The sequence below is a fragment of the Ranitomeya imitator genome, chromosome 6 (assembly GCF_032444005.1).
Source record: "Ranitomeya imitator isolate aRanImi1 chromosome 6, aRanImi1.pri, whole genome shotgun sequence".
In the NCBI taxonomy this organism is placed as follows: domain Eukaryota; kingdom Metazoa; phylum Chordata; class Amphibia; order Anura; family Dendrobatidae; genus Ranitomeya; species Ranitomeya imitator.
In genome coordinates, this window is record NC_091287.1 from 293,930,447 (window position 1) to 293,948,979 (window position 18,533).

At 44.8% G+C, this 18,533-nt stretch overlaps 1 protein-coding gene across 1 annotated transcript in view; it reads right to left on the minus strand.

Annotated features, from left to right (window-relative positions):
* PAK1IP1 (PAK1 interacting protein 1) overlaps positions 1-18,533 on the minus strand; it is a 53,780-nt gene that overhangs the window by 21,818 nt on the left and 13,429 nt on the right. Inside the window, exons 3-4 of the mRNA XM_069730668.1 lie at positions 872-992; positions 497-571 (exon numbers count right to left, since the gene is read on the minus strand). Coding sequence (XP_069586769.1) covers positions 497-571; positions 872-992 — 196 coding nt within the window. The remainder of the gene's footprint in view (positions 1-496; positions 572-871; positions 993-18,533) is intronic.

Sequence of the window (18,533 nt, forward strand, 5' to 3'; positions counted from 1 at the left end):
TTCTCTGATATGATCTAGCACATCAGAGGAGAGAGAAATTAAATGGGAAATCAGACTTTTTTTTTTTTTGCGGTTGCTGTTATTTCACCAACAACAGTAATCGTAACAATGAGGTACGTAAAAGTTGACTCGAATCATGTTCTCCGCGGTCTCAGCTACCCCAGGTAGAAGAGATCCTGTAGAATTTCTAACGCTGGGGGGCGCTATAACCTTATTTCTCAGGAATAAGTACCCTTAACTGCCGCCGTTAAAAGGCGAATCGCTGGTCGTTAAGGAGTTAAAACTAATTTGTCAGGAAGGTAGCAACAGATAGAAGATATAAAAGGTGTCGATGGATTTAGCTTTCAAACATCTACATGTCTATGTATCCAGTTTGGGGGGGGGGGGCAGGTTGATTTTACTGACATTTCTTTTAACACATTATGAACGTCCAAAACAGTCAGGTTTACCATATCCTTTCAGCTTTGCTTTCTGCGCATAGGACATACTCACTCACCTTAAGGTTTTATCTGTGCCGACAGATAACGCTAATTTTCCAGATGGATGGATTGAAAGAGACAAAACATGTCCCCTGTAGGGAAATAAAAAGCATTTTACTTCATACCATTGAAAACCACTGACCTAAACTCTTTATAGCTTCAGGACATGGTTTTGTGAAAACCGTAAAATAAATCTTTATGTTACACAGAAAATCTAAGCACTCTAGTGCAATGTAAAGTCCCCCACACAAGCTAATGTCAGCGGACTCGCTACATCAGACATTGGAAAGCGAGGCCAACACCCGAAGTCTGGCAGGAGCTCTCTGACCCGACAGTGTGGAAGATCTGATGAATGACGGGCATGTCACTACTGGAAACAAAACACAACGTACTTGTGAGCTCTGAACGTCTGCTGGCATTCCCACTTTTTGGTGTTCCACACGCACATCAATCCATCTTCTGCGCCACTTAATAGGTGTGTATTGCCGAAGAATTCCAAGCACGTGATACTACCTAGTGAATAAGAAGGATAGGTACACAGCACATGAAACAAGAGAATATCTGGCAAAAATCTGATCACATTGTAATATAGGAATGCCTGACATGACATTACAATACTGTATTCTGCTCTCAGGAGGAGCTTTTCTTGAAGTCCCAGGAATGAGAACCCGATAATCATTTCAATACTTAATTTTCTTAAGGATGAAGGGGATTTCGTATCAGGAGAAATATCTAAGACATCTTCAAAGACAGCAGAATATGGAGGAAAGACTGTTAGGGAAAGTTGGATTTTACCTAGCCCGATCCATTGTCCTCAGGATAATAAGGTTGGCCAAGACCAGCATGCATGTGTATTGAAGTATCAGGAGAAATTGGCCACATATAAATTAAACTAAAACTCCCCAATTTTGCTGCCAAAAATACCAATTAGTAATTCCAGAAACAGAAGGAGACCAGGAGGAATTGATGCAAAAAAAAAAAATCCTCAATCTCCTGTTTCTTGCAGATTGTCTCTTTAAACATTTTTGATATTTTTTTACTGTTCGTATCACAATCTGTATTAAAAAAAATAGTTATCTTGCAGTGTTCACACTGGTCACGGTTTGTTTTAGCATATATACATATATATATACATATATACATATATATATATATATATATATATATACACACACACACGCAAAAAAAATTAAAACTCAAATCCGATTTAAACGACAAGTAGTTTTCTGATTATACATTCCCTTTAACCCCTCTGTGACCTTGGACGTACTATCCCGTCGAGGTGCCCTGGGCCTATCTGACCCTTGACGGGATAGTACGTCCTGCCCTTTAATGCGATACCGCGACTTAAGTCGCGGTGATCGCATTAAAATTCCGACGCCATCTCACCTGGGGGGAGATGGCCTCGGCATCCAGGGCATTGTCGCCGCCCACCCGCCCTCTCGATCGCTGTGATTGGCTGTTCAATTCTGAACAGCCAATCACAGCCATTCTCATTGTTTCAGCCAATCGGAGCGGCTGAAACAATGAGGTCACAGGCTAGGATCGAGTACCGATGTACTCGATCCTAGGTCCGGTGCCTGGCAACGCCAGGCACCGGCAAGAACAGCCCGGATTGGCGCGATCGCCGATCGCATCGATCGCGCCAATCGCAGGGCACCGCGCGGTATTACCGCGCTGTGCCCTGCCGGAACCTGCGTGGATCGGTGCTCTAATAGCACCGATCCTAGGATAGGACACAGTGCAGGCCCAGCAGGGCCTGCAGGAGCCGATTGGCGCGATCGATGTCATCGTCGATCGCGCCAATCACAGGGCGCAGCGGCGATCACTCTGTGACCGCTCTGTGCCCTGCAGGTGACCTGGCTGTGACCTGCCTAGGATGGCGCGAACAGATCCGATCCTAGGCAGGTCACAGCCAGGTCACCAGGAAAGCTCTGATTGGTGGGATCGATGTTATGGTCGATCCCACCAATGACAGGTCACAGCAGCAGCATGACCGCTCTGTGACCTGTCTGTGTCACCTGCCTGACCTGTGTATGACCGCTCTGCAGGGTCCTCATTCTAGCTGAGGATTCCTACAGAGCGGTCATACTGCTGGATCTCCCTGCTGGATTTTGTGCCTGGATCTCCCTGCCGTGCTGGGTATTGTGGTGCCACAGCAGCCTGTAGCACCACAATCCCTGCTAAAGAAAGAAGACAACTAAACGTAAGTTTTATCCCTGATCCCTGCCCAATCCCCGTTCATCCACCCCAATCCCCGTTCATCCACCCCAATCCCCGTTCATCCACCCCAATCCCCCCTTCCCCCTCTTTTTACCCCCTCCACCCCCATTTGTGCCGCCTCCGTGCGCACATTTAGTAGCCGCCGAGCGTTGATTGGTGACGCAGTTCACCGATCAACGCTCGCGCTCGCTTTTTTTCCCTCGCCCCCGTTGCGCCAACTCCGTACACACATTCCGCAGCCGCCAAAGTTTGATAAGTGACGCAGTTCACTTATCAGAGTTTGTGCCTGCCGTTTTCCTTTTTTTTTTTTCACCCCCCTTTTGCGCCACCTGACTACAACCGTACGTTTTGATCACTGATCCCTGCCCAATCCCCACTTCCACCCCCATCTCCCTTCCCCCTCTTTTTACCCCCCTTTGCACCTCCTTCCGTGCGCCCATTTAACAGCCGCCGAACGTTGATTGGTGACGTAGTTCACCGATCAACGCTCGCGCTCGCTTTTTTCCCTCACCCCCGTTGCGCCAACTCCGTACACACATTCCGCAGCCGCCGAAGTTTGATAAGTGACGCAGTTCACTTATCAGAGTTTGTGCCTGCCGTTTTCCCTTTTTTTTTTTTTCACCCCCCTTTTGCGCCACCTGACTACAACCGTACGTTTTGATCACTGATCCCTGCCCAATCCCCACTTCCACCCCCATCTCCCTTCCCCCTCTTTTTACCCCCCTTTGCACCTCCTTCCGTGCGCCCATTTAACAGCCGCCGAACGTTGATTGGTGACGCAGTTCACCGATCAACGCTCGCGCTCGCTTTTTTTCCCTCACCCCCGTTGCGCCAACTCCGTACACACATTCCGCAGCCGCCAAAGTTTGATAAGTGACGCAGTTCACTTATCAGAGTTTGTGCCTGCCGTTTTCCTTTTTTTTTTTTCACCCCCCTTTTGCGCCACCTGACTACAACCGTACGTTTTGATCACTGATCCCTGCCCAATCCCCACTTCCACCCCCATCTCCCTTCCCCCTCTTTTTACCCCCCTTTGCACCTCCTTCCGTGCGCCCATTTAACAGCCGCCGAACGTTGATTGGTGACGCAGTTCACCGATCAACGCTCGCGCTCGCTTTTTTTCCCTCACCCCCGTTGCGCCAACTCCGTACACACATTCCGCAGCCGCCAAAGTTTGATAAGTGACGCAGTTCACTTATCAGAGTTTGTGCCTGCCGTTTTCCTTTTTTTTTTTTCACCCCCCTTTTGCGCCACCTGACTACAACCGTACGTTTTGATCACTGATCCCTGCCCAATCCCCACTTCCACCCCCATCTCCCTTCCCCCTCTTTTTACCCCCCTTTGCACCTCCTTCCGTGCGCCCATTTAACAGCCGCCGAGCGTTGATTGGTGACGCAGTTCACCGATCAACTCTCGCGCTCGCTTTTTTCCCTTCAGCCTTTTTGCGCAACCTCCGTACACACATCCCGCAGCCGCCAAACTTTGATAAGTGACGCAGTTCTCTTATCAGAGTTTGTGCCTGCCTTTTTTTTTTTTTTTACAGGTTTTTCTTCTCCTTTTAGCATTTTCTTTTCAGATAAGTTTGCACAAATCACTATCCCCCCACACATACACATACAGTTATCAATAAAGTGCACCCAATCACCATATTCACACAAAAATGTCCCGCTCGTCCCAACAGCGCTATTCATTGGAGGAGGCATATGCTTTCCTTGCCTCCGACACTGATAGCGAGGGAGAGGATCCCACTTTTCTTCACTTTTCTGATTCTTCATCCTCTTCCTCCTCCTCCTCCTCTTCCTCCTCCTCCTCGGGTCCTGCGGAACCACCACGCAGACGCCCCAGGACAGAAGATGAGGCAGCCCCCACCACTCCTGAACCAGCGCTCCCCACTGCGGAACCCACATGGACCTCGCCCCCCGAAAATTACGAGCCACTGATTCCTGATTTTGTGGCAGAATCAGGAATCAAGTTTGACACCACGGGCCTCACAGAAACAGACTTTTTCAAAGTCTTTTTCTCTGAGGATTTTATTAACCTCATGGTGGAGCAAACTAATTTGTATGCTCGTCAATTTTTGGAGCAAAACCCCGGTACATCATTTTCCAACTGGTCTCCTGTAGACGCAGTTGAAATGATGCAGTTTTGGGGCCTGGTCCTCCACATGGGGATCGTGAAGAAGCCAGAAATGCGGCAATATTGGAGTGTAGATGTTTTATATAACACTCCAGTATTCCGAATGGCCATGGTTCGGAGACGTTTTGAGGCCATCCATAAATTCCTGCATTATTCCGATAATGCACAGTGTCCCGCACGAGATGACCCCAACTTTGACCGTCTGTTCAAAGTTCGGCCGGTCATCGAACACTTCAACAAAAAGTTTTCTGAAGTGTACGTGCCCAAAAGGGACATCTGCGTGGATGAGTCCTTGGTCCATTTTAAGGGGCGGCTCGGATTCCGTCAATACCTGCCCAACAAAAGGGCCAGGTACGGAATCAAACTCTACAAGCTGTGTGAGAGTGCCTCAGGGTACATCCACAGGTTTAGAGTGTATGAAGGGAAGGACAGCAGGATTGAACCCCCTGAGTGTCCTCCTGTCCTGGGAGTGAGTGGGAAGATCGTGTGGGATTTGGTGCACCCACTGCTGGATAAAGGTTATCACCTCTATACTGATAACTTTTATACCAGCATCCCACTCTACAAATCCCTCTCTGCGCGAGGTACCGCAGCCTGCGGTACTGTGCGCAAAAATCAGAGAGGCCTCCCAAAGACGCTACTTCGGCAGATGCTCAGAAAAGGTGAGAGCAAGGCCCAATGTAGCGACCACCTGCTGGTGGTCAAGTACAAGGACAAGAGGGATGTCCTTCTCTTGACCACCATACATGGTGATGGCAGAGCCCTCAGCACTGTACGGGGTACCTCTACACAGGTCTGCAAACCGGACTGTGTACTGGGCTACAACAAAAGCATGGGGGGGGTTGATCTCTCTGATCAACTCCTCCAACCATACAGTGCTTTGAGAAAGGCCAAGGTGTGGTACAAAAAGTTGGCCGTCCACATCGTACAAATGGCAATGCTCAACGCTTTCCTGCTGTTACGATGTGCACGCCACACCGATACGTCGTACCTTCAGTTCCAGGAGGTAGTGGTTAAGGCCCTGATATTTGGTACTCCGGAAGGAGAGGGCCCCAGTACTTCCGGAACTGAAGGTGCTCGTATCGTACCAGGCCAGCATTTTCCGGGGGTGGTCCCGCCAACCGGCAGAAAAGGTAAGCCGCAAAAAAGGTGCCGAGTGTGTTACAAAAGGGGAATACGCAAGGACACCATTTATCAATGCGACACCTGCCCCGAAAAACCTGGCCTGTGTATGAAGGATTGCTTCAGATTGTACCACACCTCCATGCACTACTAATTTACTTTACAAGAAAGCGTACATTAGTTCCAAAAAGGGGGCACATCTAGATAAGTTCCTTGGGGGGGGTCTAGGTTCCAAAATGATGTCACTTGTGGGTTTTTTTTACTGTTTAGGCACATCAGGGGCTCTGCAAACGGAACATGACGACCGCAGACAATTTCTGCATTCCAAAACGTCACAACTTCCCTTTCGAGCCCCAACGTGTGCCTAAACAGTTTTTTCTCACATATGGCGTACCAGCGTAATCAGGACAATTTGGACAACAACTTTTGATGTCCAATTTCTCCTGTTACCTTTGGGAAAATTAAAAATTGGGGACTAAAATATCATTTTTGTGGGAAAAAATAGGATTTTTTATTTTCACGCCTGGGCATTATAAACTTTAGTGAAGCACGTGGGGGTTCAAATTTCTCACCACACAACTAGATAAGTTCCTTAGGGGGTACAGTTTCCAAAATGGGGTCACTTGTGGGGGGTTTCTACTGTTTAGTCACATCAGGGGCTCTGCAAATGGAACATGATGCCAGCAGAACATTCCATCAAAGTCTGCATTCCAAAACGTCACTACTTCCCTTTCGAGCCCCAACGTGTGCCCAAACAGTAGTTCCTCCCCACATATGGGGTATCAGCGTACTCAGGACAAATTGGACAACAACTTTTGGGGTCCAATTTCTCCTGGTACCCTTGGGAAAATTAAAAATTGGGGACTAAAATATCATTTTTGTGGGAAAAAATAGGATTTTTTATTTTCACACCTGGGCATTATATACTTTAGTGAAGCACGTGGGGGTTCAAAATTCTCACCACACAACTAGATAAGTTCCTTAGAGGGTCTAGTTTCCAAAATGGGGTCACTTGTGGGGGGTTTCCACTGTTTAGGCACATCATGGGCTCTCCAAACGCGACATGGCGTCCGATCTCAATTCCAGCCAAATTTAGCTTGAAAAAGTCAAACGGCGCTCCTTTCCTTCTGAGCCCTGCCATGCGCCCAAACAGTGGTCCCCCCCACATATGGGGTATCAGCGTACTCAGGACAAATTGGACAACAACTTTTGGGGTCCAATTTCTCCTTTTACCCTTGAGAAAATAAAAAATTGGGGACTAAACGATCATGTTTGTGGAAAAAATAGGAATTTTTTTTTTCACGCCCGGGCGTTATAAACTTTCGTGAAGCACTTGGGGGATAAAAGTGCTCATGACACATCTAGATAAGTTCCTTAGGGGGTCTAGTTTCCAAAATGGGGTCATTTGTGGGGGGTTTCCACTGTTTAGGCACATCAGGGGGTCGCCAAACGCGACATGGCGTCCGATCTCAATTCCAGCCAAATTTAGCTTGAAAAAGTCAAACGGCGCTCCTTTCCTTCTGAGCCCTGCCATGCGCCCAAACAGTGGTCCCCCCCCACATATGGGGTATCAGCGTACTCAGGACAAATTGGACAACAACTTTTGGGGTCCAATTTCTCCTTTTACCCTTGAGAAAATAAAAAATTGGGGACTAAACGATCATGTTTGTGGAAAAAATAGGAATTTTTTTTTTCACGCCCGGGCGTTATAAACTTTCGTGAATAACTTGGGGGATAAAAGTGCTCATGACACATCTAGATAAGTTCCTTAGGGGGTCTAGTTTCCAAAATGGGGTCATTTGTGGGAGGTTTCCACTGCTTAGGCACATCAGGGGGTCGCCAAACGCGACATGGCGTCCGATCTCAATTCCAGCCAAATTTAGCTTGAAAAAGTCAAACGGCGCTCCTTTCCTTCTGAGCCCTGCCATGCGCCCAAACAGTGGTCCCCCCCACATATGGGGTATCAGCGTACTCAGGACAAATTGGACAACAACTTTTGAGGTCCATTTTCTCTTTTTACCCTTGGGAAATTAAAAAGATTATTGCTGAAAGATCATTTTTGTGACTAAAAAGTAAAATGTTAATTTTTTCCTTCCATGTTGCTTCTGCTGCTGTGAATCACCTGAAGGGTTAATAAACTTCTTGAATGTGGTTTTGAGCACCTTGAGGGGTGCAGTTTTTAGAATGGTGTCGCTTTTGGGTATTTTCTGCCATATAGACCCTTCAAAATGACTTCAAATGTGAGGTGGTCCCTAAAAAAAATGGTTTTGTAAATTTGGTTGTAAAAATGAGAAATTGCTGGTCAAATTTTAACCCTTATAACTTCCTTGAAAAAAAAAAGTTTGTTTCAAAAATTGTGCTGATGTAAAGTAGACATGTGGGAAATGTTATTTATTAACTATATTGTGTCACATAACTCTCTGGTTTAACAGAATAAAAATTCAAAGTTGGAAAATTGTGAAATTTTCAAAATTTTCGCCAAATTTCCGTTTTTTTCACAAATAAACGCAAGTTATATCGAAGAAATTTTAGCACTATCATGAAGTACAATATGTTACAAGAAAACAATCTCAGAATCGCTAAGATCCGTTGAAGCGTTTCGGAGTTATAACCTCATAAAGGGACAGTGGTCAGAATTGTAAAAATTGGCCTGGTCATTAACGTGCAAACCACCCTTGGGGGTAAAGGGGTTAACCAGATGGCAAAGCACAGACAGCTTGTAGGTGGACAAGTGGGTTGTCACACAGATGCATCGGTTTTCTGCAACCCCGCTCCACAGTATAGGTCAGTGGGCTCTAGCCGTGGACAGGATCCCTAAGAATTTCCTTACCCTACGGGATGTCACTCTTGGCTTTTGAATAGCCGGGCTGGCGAGATGACACCTGTGCTCTGCATAGATGTCACACAAGGCTGGCAAATTAACCGCAGCACTGGGAAACCTAAAAGACCAGGAAATTCACGCAGCTCCTTTACACAGAGAGCACCGACCTGGACCATGGTTGTGCAAAGCAATCCGCTCATCTCTAGTATCAAGTACTTTTTTATATCGCCAACATATGGGGGAGACTGTATACATTCAGGGAATGTAGACTACCGGACATCCCCTAAAAGCTCCACCATCCATCATAAAATAAAACTGCACACATACCTGCCGGAATTACAGCATTCCTCTTACGGCATTACTGTCATGTAACTTTGTTATGTCTCGTGACCACTGCAGCCAATCAGCTGCTCCTGATCAGCTACAGTCTTCAGTATTCTGTCAGAACAGACAGTGAAGTAATTAGACCAAGTGATTTTCTGACCAGGACCACAGTCACTGGAACAATTGATACACCCTGTTTAATCAGAGACCTCAGCAAACAAAAATCTAAGGCTACAAAGTCATCCTACATGAGCAAACTAAATATTCCATTAAACTGGAAGCAGTTCGCTCCCTACCAGCAACAGCTACTTTACATCCATTTATAAACCACATCCGAAGATTTCTTCCTATCGTGCAGATGTTACTGAAATGTGTACAATTCACACAAAGACAGCATTAATACAGAACACTAATGTGTGGTTTATATCCACAATGGTTCTCAGCCAGTGTATTAAAAATTCAACAGTCACGGATATGGGGGCACAGAAAGTCCTAGATTCTCAACGCCACAAATTATGAAAAATAAAAGGATTCTGGAAACAACTGCACAATACACTTATTGGCCCTCTGTTTATCCGACAGTAGGTAATTTGTCTGCAGGTCACACTAGAAATTTACTGCACAATACCTGTGGGTGAGGTACCTAACTAAACAAAATCCATAAATGAGGGCATGATGTGGAACTTCAATCTTCGGCATTCACAATCTGTTCTGTGAATTTTCAGAGCGGATTTCACTTTTAGTATGGGGATTTTGGTTTGCAAATTGTAATGGCCAGACAAAGGGGTTGGAGCATGTCCAAAATGGCAGGTCTTGTGAGGTGTTCTCTGTATGCAGTGTTTAATGGGGATCAAAAGTGGCCGAAGTAAGGACAGCCAGCGAAACAGGTTCATAAAACTCACTGATGCACATTGACTAGCTTGTCGGGTCCGATTTCACGAGACCTACTTCATAACTTGCTTAAAAAGGTAAAAGATGTCCACTACTTTTATATTGATGACCGATCCTAAGGTTAGGCCATCAATAAAAGATCAGTGGGAGTCTAACATCTGGCACCACCCATCTATCAGCTGCGATCACCTCCATCACCCGCCAGATGAAAATAGAGCACAGCTAAGCCATGTATAAGAGACTGCAGAACAGCTTCTTTTCTCTTAAGCAAGAGCTGATCTTCAGCACATACCAGCAAATAAATAGTAAAGAGCTGTGCTGTTCTATTCTGTACACTTATATCAGGCATACACCCACGAGTACTAAGAGAACTAAGTAATGTAATAAGACAAACCATTATTTCTTACATTTAGGGACTCTACAGCGATGGGGTCTGTTCCACAGGACTATAAAGGCACGGATGATTGACCTCGTGGAGACCAAAACATCCAACACCGCGGAGACACCATCACGTGTTTCTCAACGCAGTGATCCAGAACACTGCCCCCAAATATGCAAATGCATGTAGAGGAGCTGCGGAGACACCATCAAGTGTTTCTCAACGCAGGCAGTGAATAGCCAGGCCTTTCCTCGGGAAGGAACAACCAAGGGAAGGGCAGCATCCAATAAAGGAAAAACATCCAATAAAGGAAAACCACCTATGCCAAGCATGGTATCCATCCACAGACAGCTGTTTCGGGGGTTTTGCTCCCCTCATCAGTGTGGAGTAGGAAACTGGCTATCAGGAGCAGTGCCTAGTAGAAAGTCTATAAAGGCATAGATGATTGACCTCGTGGAGACCAAAACATCCAACACCGCGGAGACACCATCACGTGTTTCTCAACGCAGTGATCCAGAACACTGCCCCCAAATATGCAAATGCATGTAAAGGAGCTGCGGAGACACCATCACGTGTTTCTCAACGCAGGCAGTGAATAGCCAGACCTTTCCCCGGGAAGGAACAACCAAGGGAAGGGCAGCATCCAATAAAGGAAAACATCCAATAAAAGAAAACCACTGGCGCATAGCAAATGTGGTACCAATATTCAAAGAGGGCTCTAAAAGCGAACCTGGAAATTATAGGCCAGTAAGTCTAACTTCTATTGTTGGTAAAATATTTGAAGGGTTTCTGAGGGATGTTATTCTGGATTACCTCAATGAGAATAGCTGTTTAACCACATATCAGCATGTTTTTATTGACGAATCGCTCCTCTCAAACCAATCTAATCAGTTTTTATGAAGAGGTAACCTATAGACTGGACCAAGGTGAATCATTGGACGTGGTATATCTTGATTTTTCCAAAGTGTTTGATACCGTGCCACACAAGAGGTTGGTACACAAAATGAGAATACTGGGTCTGGGGGAAAATGTGTGTAAATGGGTAAGAAACTGGCTTAGTGTTAGAAAGCAGAGGGTGGTTATAAATGGTATAGTCTCTAACTGGGTCGCTGTGACCAGTGGGGTACCGCAGGGGTCGGTATTGGGACCTGTTCTCTTCAACATATTCATTAATGATCTGGTAGAAGATTTAGGCTATGTTCACATTTGCGTTGTGCGCCGCTGCGTCGGCGACGCAACGCACAACGCAAATAAAAACGCACCAAAACGCACGCAAAAACGCTGCGTTTTGCGACGCATTCGTCCTTTTTTGCCGAAATTTGGATGCAAGAAAAATGCAACTTGTTGCGTTTTCTGCGCCCGATGCTTGCGGCAAAAAAAATGCATGCGTCGCACAACGCAGCTCCATGCGTCCCCCATGTTAAATATAGGGGCGCATGACGCATGCTTCGCCGCTGCGTCGCCCGACGCAAACACGCAAAACGCTAATGTGAATGTAGCCTTACACAGTAAAATATCGATATTTGCAGATGATACAAAACTATGTAAATCAGGTAATACAAGAGTCTAAGATAGTATTCTGCTACAGATGGATCTAGATAAGTTGAAAACTTGGGCTGAAAGGTGGCAGATGCAGTTTAACAATGATAAATGTAAGGTTATAAACATGGGAAGAAGGAATCAATATCACCATTACACACTGAACGGGAAACCACTGGGTAAATCTGACAGGGAGAAGGACTTGGGGATCCTAGTTAATGATAAACTTACCTGGAGCAGCCAGTGCCAGGCAGCAGCTGCCAAGGCAAACAGGATCATGGGGTGCATTAAAAGGGGTCTGGATACACATGATGAGAGCATTATAATGCCTCTGTACAAATCCCTGGTTAGACCGCACATGGAGTACTGTGTACAGTTTTGGGCACCGGTGCTCAGGATGGATATAATGGAACTAGAGCAAGTACAAAGGAGGGCAACAAAATTAATAAAGGGGATGGGGGAACTACAATACCCTGAGAGTTTAGCAAAATTAGGATTATTTAGTCTACAAAAAAGATGACTGAGGGGCGATCTAATAACCATGTATAAGCATATAAGAGGATAATAAAGATCTCTCCGAGGATCTGTTTATACCAAGGAATGTGACGGTCACAAGGGGGCATTCTCTGCGTCTGGAGGAGAGAAGGTTTTTCCACCAACATAGAAGAGTATTCTTTACTGTTAGGGCAGTGAGAATCTGAAATTCCTTGCCTGAGGAGGTGGTGATGGCGAACTCAGTCGAGGGGTTAAAGAGGCCTGGATGTCTTCCTGGAGCGTAAAAATATTGTATCTTACAGTTATTAGGTTCTTTAGAAGGACGTAAATCTGGGGATTTATTCTGATGGAATATAGGCTGAACTGGATGGACAAATGTCTTTTTTCGGCCTTGCTATCTATGTTACTATGAAACCTAATGATTAGAGATGGGCGGACCCCAGGATGTTCAGGTCCGGATGAACAGTTAAAAAAAAAAGTTTGGGTTGGGGTACCAGAACAGTACCTGGAACCCATTCACTTGAATGAGGGACCTGAACATCCAGTGTTTGCCACGCTGTTATGTGCATGATAGCGATGCAAACACTGCCTCTGATCGGCAGTAATTACCGCCGGTCAGAAAGCAGTGGTTCTCATGCTGTCAAATGACAGCGTGACCCGCAGCTGTGATTGGAGGTAAAACGTTTACCTCTGGTCACTGGCATCGGCTGATGGGACTACTGCTCCCATCAGCCTAGGCCTGCTGCTAATAACAGAGCACAGGCGGCTAATGGGGTCAGCAGGCGCTCTAATTAAGAAAAAAAAAACTGGGTGGGTTCCCCTGTATTTTTGATAACCAGCCAGGCAAAACTGACAGCTGCATGATGCAACTCTCAGCTGTCAGCATTAGCAAGACTGGTTATCAAGAATAGAGGGGATTCTGTAGCGTTGGCAAGTGAGGCTCATTTGTGGGGTTGATGTCACCTTTGTATTGTCCGGTGACATCAAGCCCACGGGTTAGTAATATTGAGGCGTCTATAAGACACTTATCCATTACTAATTCTATAGTTGTATTGTAAATAAACACACAGCAGGTATAAAGTCTTTTATTTGGAACAAAACACTTATTTAAAAATAACGAAACAGTTATACTCATTTAACGCCCATTCCATTGAAGCCATGGTCTTCTATAACAAATAATAATAATAATAATAATAATTTTTATTTATATAGCGCCAACATATTCTGCAGCGCTTTACAAATTATAGAGGGGACTTGTACAGACAATAGACATTACAGCATAACAGAAATACAGTTCAAAACAGATACCAGGAGGAATGAGGGCCCTGCTCGCAAGCTTACAAACTATGAGGAAGAGGGGAGACACGAGAGGTGGATGGTAACAATTGCTTTAGTTATTCAGACCGGCCATAGTGTAAGGCTCGGGTGTTCATGTAAAGCTGCATGAACCAGTTAACAGCCATAAGTATGTAGCAGTACAGACACAGAGGGCTATTAACTGCATAAAGTGTATGAGAACATGATGCGAGGAACCTGATTGTTTTTTTTTTATAAATAGGCCACACAGGGATTGTTAGGTTAATGCATTGAGGTGGTAGGCCAGTCTAAACAAATGAGTTTTTAGGGTACGCTTAAAACTGTGGGGATTGGGGATTAAGCATATTAACCTAGGTAGTGCATTCCAAAGAATCGGCGCAGCACGTGTAAAGTCTTGGAGACGGGAGTGGGAGGTTCTGATTATTGAGGAGGCTAACCTGAGGTCATTAGCGGAGCGGAGGGCACGGGTAGGGTGGTAGACTGATACCAGGGAGGAGATGTAGGGTGGTGCTGAGCCATGGAGTGCTTTGTGGATGAGGGTAGTAGTTTTGTACAAAGTTTAAAAACAAACATATCCCTCATCTGTTTGTCGTTCTGTCCCACTAGCACAGTGGGAAAAAGTCTCATGGTGCAATGCTGAGCTCAAAGAGTTCACCAAGAAAAATGATAAATTTCTACCGCTGTGCTCACCTCTGCACCATGAGACTTTTTCTCACAATGCTAGCGGTGAGTTCACCGAAGGGTCACTGCACTTCAGCCTGCCTGGGAATGCAGTCTCAGTGACCGGTGGTAACCTCGACAATGTCACTGCTGGTCACTGATGCTGCGCTCGCAGCTGCTCATTTCTCAATGGTTCTCAGCCTGAATGGTCGCATCTTGGAACTATCTGAGGTGAAACTATTTATCCCCAGGATTATGGCGTGGGACAGAATGACGAACAGGTGAGGGTTGTTTTTTATTTTTATTGCAGGAGACCATGGCTTCAGTGGAATGGGCGTTAGGTGACTATAATTGTTTGTTATTTTTAAATAAAGTAAAAGTGTGTTTTGTTTTATATCAAATAAAAGACTTTATACTTGCTGTGTGTTAGCTTACAATACAACTATAGGATTAGTAATGGAGAGGAGTCTTATAGACACCTCTCCATTACTAACCCGTGGGCTTGATGTCACCGGACAATAAAAAGGCGATATCAACCCCACAAATATGAACTCCACTTGCCACAGCCACAGGGCAAGTGGGAAGAGCTCAGTTGCTATGGACAAAAAGGCCATTTTAGAGACAGTTGGAAAAGTGATAAATAAGGATGCAGCCAGAGAGGCATCTTCTCTCCGGCAGAAAAGTAGTACTGCATGGTGGCTCTTAATTCTGGATGACCGACGAGAATTCAGAGCAGGAGATTCCCCCTCTAGGACAAAATTAAAAACTAACAGAGCATGTTGACAAACGCTGGCTAACAGGGAATCTGTCCCCAGGTTTTTGCCCCTTTATCTAAGAGCAGCTTTATGAGGTATTAACTTTGGAACGCTTTATCGGATCGCACAGTCTCAGAATGTTTTCTCATGACATTGTACTTCATGATAGTGGTAAAATTTGCTTGATACGACTTGCTTTTATTTGTAAAAATGGAAATTTTGGAGAAAATTTTGCAATTTTCAAACTTTTAATATTTATGCCCTTAAATCTGAGAGATACGTCACACAAAATAGTTAATACATAACATTTCCCTCCCACATGTCTACTTTACATCAGCACAATTTTTAAAAAACATACATTTTTTGTTAGGAAGATACAAGGGTTAAAAGTTGACCAACGATTTTTCAAACAAAGGTGTTTAACCACATTCAAGAAGTTTATTAACCGTTCAGGTGCCTCACAGGAATTAATGCAATGTGGAAAGAAAAGGGATCATATTTGAACAGACTTTCTGGAGTACAGATGACAGAAAATGACCAAAAGTGACACTATTCTAAAAACTGCACCCATCAAGGTGATCAAAACCACAGTCAAGAAGTTTATTAACCCTTCAGGTGCTTCTCAAGAATTAAAACACTGTGGGAGGAAAAAAATGAAAATTTTAAATTTTTTTCACAAAAATTTTACTTTACCCTTTTTTTTAATTTTTTCAAGGGTAAAACAAAAATGTTTTTTTTAGCCCCAAATATTTTATTTTCACAAAAGTAACAGGAGGAAATAGATCACCAAATTTGTTGTACAATTTCTCGTAAGTACGCAGATATTCCATATGTGGGGAGAAACCACTGTTTATGCGCATGGTAGGGCTCAGAAAGGATGGAGTGACCTTTTGGAACACGGATTATGATGGAATGTTCTGAGGATGTCATGTCGCGTTTGGAGTGCCCCTGATGTGCCTTCATAGTGAAAACCTCACACAAGTGACTGCATTTTGGAAACTAGATCCCTCAGGGAACTTATCTAGATGTGTGGTAAGCATCTTGAACCCCCCAGGGGCTTCACAGAAGCTTATAAATGTGGGTCATGAAAATTAACCCCTTTCTGACATTAGACGTACTATCCCGTCGAGGTGGGGTGGGCCCCTATGACCACCGACGGGATAGTACGTCATATGCGATCGGCAGCGCTCACGGGGGGAGCGCCGCCGAGTGTCAGCTGTTTATCGCAGCTGACATCCGGCACTATGTGCCAGGAGCGGTCACGGACCGCCCCCGGCACATTAACCCCTGGCACACCGCGATCAAAGATGATCGCGATGTGCCGGCAGTATAGGGAAGCTTCCCGCAGGGAGGGGGCTCCCTGCGTGCTTCCCTGAGCCCCCCGCAGCAACGCGATGTGATCGCGTTGCTGCGAGGGTCTTACCTCCCTCCCTGCCTGCTCCAGGCCCGGATCCAAGATGGCCGCGGATCCGGGTCCTGCAGGGAGGGAGGTGGCTTCACAGAGCCTGCTCAGAGCAGGCACTGTGAAGCCTGCAGCACTGTAAGTCAGATCAGTGATCTGACAGAGTGCTGTGCAAACTGTCAGATCATTGATCTGTGATGTCCCCCCCTAAGACAAAATAAAAAAGTTAAAAAAAAAAATTTCCAAATGTGTAAAAAAAAATTAAAAAAAATATTCCTAAATAATGAAAAAAAAAAAAATATTATTCCCATAAATACATTTCTTCATCTAAATAAAAAAAACAAAACAATAAAAGTACACATTTAGTATCGCCGCGTCCATAACGACCCAACCCATAAAACTGGCCCACTAGTTAACCCCTTCAGTAAACACCGTAAGAAAAAAAAAAAAAAAAAACGAGGCAAAAAACAACGCTTTATTATCATACCGCCGAACAAAAAGTGGAATAACACGCGATCAAAAAGACAGATATAAATAACCATGGTACCGCTGAAAACGTCATCTTGTCCCGCAAAAAACAAGATGCCATACAGCATCATCAGCAAAAAAATAAAAAAGTTATAGTCCCGAGAATAAAACGATGCAAAAATAATTATTTTTTCTGTAAAATAGTTTTTATTGTATAAAAGCGCCAAAACATAAAAAAATGATATAAATGAGGTGACGCTGTACTCGTACTGACCCAAAGAATAAAACTGCTTTATGAATTTTACCAAACGTGGAATGGTATAAACGCCTCTCCCAAAAGAAATTCATGAATAGCTGGTTTTTGGTCATTCTTCCTCACAAAAGTCGGAATAAAAAGCGATCTAAAAATGTCACGTGCCCGAAAATGTTACCAATAAAAACGTCAACTCGTCCCGCAAAAAACAAGACCCCACATGACTGTGGACCAAAATATGGAAAAATTATAGCTCTCAAAATGTGGTAACGCAAAAAATATTTTTTGCAATAAAAAGCGTCTTTCAGTGTGTGACGGCTGCCAATCATAAAAATCCGCTAAAAAACTCGCTATAAAAGTAAATCAAACCCCCCTTCATCACCCCCTTAGTTAGGGAAAAATAAAAAAAATGTATTTATTTCCATTTTCCCGCTAGGGCTAGGGTTAGGGCTAGGGTTAGGGCTAAAGTTAGGGTTAGGGTTTAGATTACATTTACAGTTGGGAATAGGGTTGGGATTAGGGTTAGGGGTGTGTCAGGGTTAGAGGTGTGGTTAGGGTTACTGTTGGAATTAGGGTTAGGGGTGTGTTTGGATTAGGGTTTCAGTTATAATTGGGGGGGTTTCCACTGTTTAGGCACATCAGGGGCTCTCCAAACGCGACATGGCGTCCGATCTCAATTCCAGCCAATTCTGCGTTGAAAAAGTAAAACAGTGCTCCTTCCCTCCCGAGCTCTCCCGTGTGCCCAAACAGGGGTTTACCCCAACATATGGGGTATCAGCGTACTCAGGACAAATACGACAACAACTTTTGGGGTCCAATTTCTCCTGTTACCTTTAGGAAAATACAAAACTGGGGGCTAAAAAAATATTTTTTGTGGGAAAAAAAAAAGATTTTTTATTTTCACGGCTCTGCGTTATAAACTGTAGTGAAACACTTGGGGGTTCAAAGTTCTCACAACACATCTAGACGAGTTCCCTGGGGGGTCTAGTTTCCAATATGGGGTCACTTGTGGGGGGTTTCTACTGTTCAGGTACATTAGGGGTTCTGCAAACGCAATGTGACGCCTGCAGACTATTCCATCTAAGTCTGCATTCCAAATGGAGCTCCTTCCCTTCCGTGCCCTCCCATGCGCCCAAACAGTGATTCCCCCCACATAAGGTGTATCATCGCACTCAGGACAAATTGGGCAACAAATTTTGTGGTCCAATTTCTCCTGTTACCCTCGGGAAAATGCAAAACTGGGGGCTAAAAAAAATTTTTGCCGGGAAA